General features: G+C 42.8%; 1 protein-coding gene across 2 annotated transcripts in view; it reads left to right on the forward strand.

Moving 5' to 3' along the window:
• Positions 1 to 5,229, forward strand: part of Pip5k1a (phosphatidylinositol-4-phosphate 5-kinase type 1 alpha) — a 43,912-nt gene that overhangs the window by 21,964 nt on the left and 16,719 nt on the right. For both annotated transcript variants that reach the window (XM_055603734.1, XM_055603735.1), the window contains exon 3: positions 3,940 to 4,020. In XM_055603734.1, coding sequence (XP_055459709.1) covers positions 3,940 to 4,020 — 81 coding nt within the window. The remainder of the gene's footprint in view (positions 1 to 3,939; positions 4,021 to 5,229) is intronic.

Genomic DNA, 5,229 nt, shown 5'->3' on the forward strand with positions numbered 1-5,229 from the left:
TTTCTTTCTTTCTTTCTTTCTTTCTTTCTTTCTTTCTTTCTTTCTTTGTTTCTTTCTTTCTTCTCTTTCTTTCTCTCTCTCTCTCTTTCTCTCATTCTCTCTTCTCTCTCCCTCCCCCAACCCCTTCTTTCTTTCTTGACATAGTTTTTCTGTGTAACAGACCTGGCTGGCCTGGAATTCCTGGCTGGCCTGGAACTCTCAGTGATCCGCCTGCCTCTGAGTCCTGGGGCTAAAGGTCTGTGCCACCACACCCAGTTTGTTTTTGTTTGTTCTATTTTTAATGTATGGTTTGTGTGATGCGTGTTTGTGTATGGCAGCATTGCATGTGCACATGTGTAGAGACTGGAGATTGATATTGGTTGTCTCCACATACGTGCACACACAATGTGCATGACCCTTCACCTTATAGATTGAGGCAGAGTCTGTTGCTGAGGTTGGAACTCAGCAGTTGGGCTAATCAAGCTAGCCAGCTTGTTCTGGTGATCTTGTCTCTGCCTCTGACGTGCCGCAATACAGTGGGCTGCTACATCTGCCAGCTCTTACATGGGGATCCAAACACTGTTCCTTATGCTTAAGCTGCATCCTCTTTCCCTGCTGAGCTATTTCTGATGCAGTATAGCATATATACTATATGCTATAGCATGATTTTTTTTTTCCTGGTATAAGGTTTATTTGCGAGGAGGGGAAATGGAAAGAAGTAAGAGCCCGAGTGAGCCATGAGGGCAGAGAGAGAAAGAGAAAGACAGAAAGAAAGCAAGCAAGCAAGAAAGAGAGAGAGGGAGAGACAGACAGACAGACGAGACGGAGAGAGACCAGGAGACAGAGCGAGCCTTTTGTTGTTGTTGTTTTGTTTTTTTGACATGGATTTTTCTGTGTAGCCCTGGCTGACCCGTAACTCACTGTGTAGCCCTGGCTGGCCTCAAACTCGCAGAGCTCTGCCTCTGCCTCTCCAGTCTGGGACTAAAGATGTGTGCCACCACATCTGGCTGTCATAACTTACATTGGTTATTTCTTTTGTGTCTTGAGTTTTACTGGATTACTATTTGCTTATTTGTTTGTTTCTTTATGTACTTATTTTCGAGGCAGGTCTCATTTAGCCAAGTCTGGCCTCCCAGTGTGCTTTAAGGCCTCTGAAGGTGGCCTTAAACTCTAGATCCTCTCCCTCCCCCTCCAAAAGGTTGGTATTCCAGGTATGCACCACTATACTGAGCTCATATCAGGGCTCCTTGCTGGCTGAACAGGCGCTCTAGCAGCTGAGCGGTATGCCTGAGCCTTGTTTTGGAGACAGAACCGCACTGTCCTTCGGCTAGCCTGGTGCTCCTGTCTAGTGTAAGCTAGCCTGGGACTGTGGGCAGTCTTCTTGCTCCAGCCTCCCTGACAGTGGGACTGCAGGTGCACGCACCTCTTCTCTGTGCAGAGGCACAGAGATTTCCTAGCCCACCACTTCATTTACTCTTGTACTTGTGTCAGGATCCTCAGAAGGTTGGCCTATGATTTTTTTTTCTGAGATTTCAGGCTTTTTTCTCTTAGAATATCTTTCAAGATCTTTGAGGTGGTATCATTCTTGTTTGTTTTGATTGTTATTATTTTAGACCTCATATAGCTCAAACCCTGGTATGTAATCAAAACTGGACTTGAACCAAGATTGATCATCTGACATCCAGCCTCCCAAGTACTGATTGTGCTTATAGGTGATCATTACAAAAAAAAAAAAAAAAAAATCCTTTTATTAAGGGCTTCAAGAAGGCCGGGCGTGATGGCACATGCCTTTAATCCCAGCACTTAGGAGACAGAGGTAGATTGCTGTGAATTCGAAGACAGGCTAAAAACAGAGAAACCCTGTCTTAAAAAAAAAAGTTTTTAAGATTGTGGCATACCTTTTCACTAGCCTTGTTCTCTGACTTCCTAACATGATGGTTATTAATGGCATGAAAAATAGCTTTGTGTTTTGTTACACTGCCATATTGACTTCTGGGACTAGCTGGTTAGATTCTGCTCTGGTTTTATTCCTCTCATATTTCTGGAACTGTTATGTGGGTGGAATACAAAGTCATATCATGTACTTGAGAATCTCTTCAAGCCTTGTGAGATGGCTCCTCCTGTAAAGGCATTTTGGGTTTTGTTTTTTTTTTTGTTTTTCAAGGCAGGGTTTCTCTGTGTATTCCTGGCTGTCCTAGAACTTGCTCTGTAGGCCAGATTGACCTTGAACTCAGAGATCCACCTGCCTCTGACTCCTGAGTGCTGGGATTAAAGGCCACCACCACCTGGCCAGTGTTTTGGTTTTTTTGAGACAAGGTCTGTCTGTATATCTCTGACAGGCCTGGAACTCATAGATCCAGTTGCTTCTACCTATGTGCTGAGATTAAATGTATGCGGCACTACACCTGGCAAGACAGTAAAGGAATTTTCTGTCGAGCCAGAGGACATTAAGTGCCTAAATTTGGTCCCTGGGACCCATACCTTGGAAGGAGAAAACCAACTCCTGAAAGTTGTCCTCTGACCCTCCCCCCCAACAAATAACTGTAATAAAACGTAATTTTTAAAAGTCTCTTTGGGCGCTGGAGACATGCCTCAGTGGTTAAGAGCACTGAGTGCTTGTCCAGAGGACCTGGGTTCGATACCCAGCGCTCACATGACAGCTCATAATTATCTTTACCTGCAGTTCCAGGGGATCCGACACCCTCACACAGACATATGTGTAGGCAAATACACACCAGTACACACAAAATAAAAATAAGTTAAAAAAAATCTCTTCAAAGTACTTACGTTTCTTACTCAAGCCATTTTATTGTCTCAATCTTCAAATTTTTGGTTTATAGAAGTCCTCATATTGCTAGGTCAGTTCTAGAGGTGATAAATTCTTTTTAAATAGAATTCTGCTTGAGTTAGAATTCAAGGTTAGAATTATCTAGGTTACTTGGGTGATAATTTCTCAGTGGAACTTAAATAAAAAATACGGAAAAGCCTTTAAAAGTTACTATTGTTATTATTGACAGGGTCTTACTATGTAGACCAGACTGGCCTGGAACTCACAGAGCTTCTCCTGCCTCTGGCTCCTGAGTGTTGGGATTAAGGGCATCCATTACCATGTCCTGCAGGAGGCAAAAGTAGGGTTATCTCCTGAATTATTCTAGTCCAGGGTTACCTAGTGAGAGACGGGTTTTTTTGGTGTTTTGAGACAGGTTTTTTCTTGGTAGCTCGGTTGTCTTGGAACTCAGCTAAGTTCTACTCTTTTTAAAGTACTCTTTAAAACTTTTTGTAGATTCATGAATTTTGCTTTATGTGTATAAATGTTTTATCTACTTTATGTATGTGCACACACGCGTGCCTGGTACCCATGGAGGTCTAAAGAAAGTGTTGGATTCCCCTGGGACTGGAGTTACAAATGGTTGTGAGCTGTGAGGTGGGTGCTGGGACTTACCTTAGGCCTGCCTGAGGAGCAGCTGATGTTCTTAACTGTTGAGCCCTCTCCCACTGCCTCGTTTGTTCAGGCGGCAGGGGTGGTTGTTTATCTTGCTTGTATAAACGTTGTGCCTGCATGTGTGACTATGGGCACCACATGCGTGCTGGTGTGCAAAGAGGTCAGAAGAGGACTTCAGATGCCCCAGAATGAGAGTTATGGATGCTGCTTGGAAGCCAGGGTCCTCTGCAAGAGGAACAGCTGCTCTTAACTGCTGAGCAACTTTCCAGCCTCCTCAGTGATTTTTATATGCTATCACTATAGCTGTTTATCATATTGTGTGGGAATGAGCAACTATTATCTTTTTTGGGCTTTTGAGACTTTCTCAACTCTGTACTGCAGGTTAACACTTGGCATTCTTCTAAGCCTAAGATAGCCTTGTGTTAACAGTCCTTTTAACTCATCCTCCCAAGTGCTAGGGTTATAGCTGTGTAACACTGCATGGATTCATAGAGTAATCTTCATTTTTTTCCTTTTAGGGACCTAATGCCTCTGTCATGCCTGTCAAGAAAATAGGCCACAGAAGTGTTGATCCCTCCGGAGAGACTACATATAAAAAGGTAAGTTTGGACAGGCTGGATGATGAAACATCTTACTTTGCAGCAACAACCAAGGACAACACTGTTACCCTGTGGGTTTTTTATTTTTGTTTTTGTTTTTTAAAAAGTATTTCTTAACACAGGCTGGCCTAGAATTCACTGTGTAGTTGAGGCTGGCCTTAGACTCTTTGTAGTCTTTCTTCCTCAGCCTCTTACAAAGTGGGATTATAGGGCTGAGTCACCTGGCCAGTACTGTCCTTAATACTCTCCACAGTCCCTCTTTGTAGTCTTGATTGGCCTGGAATTTACTTTGTAGTCCGTGCTGTCTCAAACCCACAGAGATCTGCCTATCTGACTCCTAAGTGCTGGAATTAAAGGCCTGTACCACCATACCAAGCCCATTTGTTGATGATAGACAATGAATATAATATAATTTGTGTTTTAAAATTTAATTTATAAAGAATGAATTCTTTTTATATGTATTTAAAGGATACTGTTACTAATGAAAAAAAACGAGTTTTTTTTTTTTTTTTTTTTTTTTTAAGACAAGATCACTCTACATAACCCTGACTTTCCTCAAACTCATTATGTAGGCCAGGTTAGCTCTAACTCACAGAGATCTGCCTGTCTCTGCTTCCCGAGTGCTGGGATTAAAGGTGTGCACCACCGTGCCCTGCCATGGTTGATATTTTTATCGAGTAGGAAGAAATTGGATTTCATTATTAGATACAAATATATTGCTGAGTGCTTAAGGACCACTTTTTCCCTTGCCATAGGAAACCTGGCTTTTTTTCTTCTTCTGTTTTGAGAGTGCATCTTTTATATACCTCCGGCTCAGCTGTGTAGCGGAGGTTGACCTTGAGCACCACACCTGCCTGGGACCCTGCCTGCCTCTCTTTCTCTCTCTTTGTCTCTCTCTCTATCTCTTTTTCTTTGATAGGGTCTCATGAGATAGTCCAGGCTAGCCTTGACCTGGCTATGTGACGTTGGATCCCTTGGAGCTTGAAGTACAGGCTGCTGTGAATCTGGTGTTGTGCTAGGAACTGAACTAGGTCCTCTGGAGAACAGCAGATACTCTTAGCTCTTGGTCCCAGTTATCACCTTAGTTCATTTTCCCTCTGAAATTTTACTGTTCTCACATTTCTCACAATTATGTTGATAATTATTTTTTATTTTGATGTTTCCTTCCTTCCTTCCTTCCTTCCTTCCTTCCTTCCTTCCTTCCTTCCT

This window comes from Psammomys obesus, unplaced genomic scaffold, assembly GCF_907164565.1.
Source record: "Psammomys obesus unplaced genomic scaffold, mPsaObe1.curated_primary_1811, whole genome shotgun sequence".
Lineage (NCBI taxonomy): Eukaryota > Metazoa > Chordata > Mammalia > Rodentia > Muridae > Psammomys > Psammomys obesus.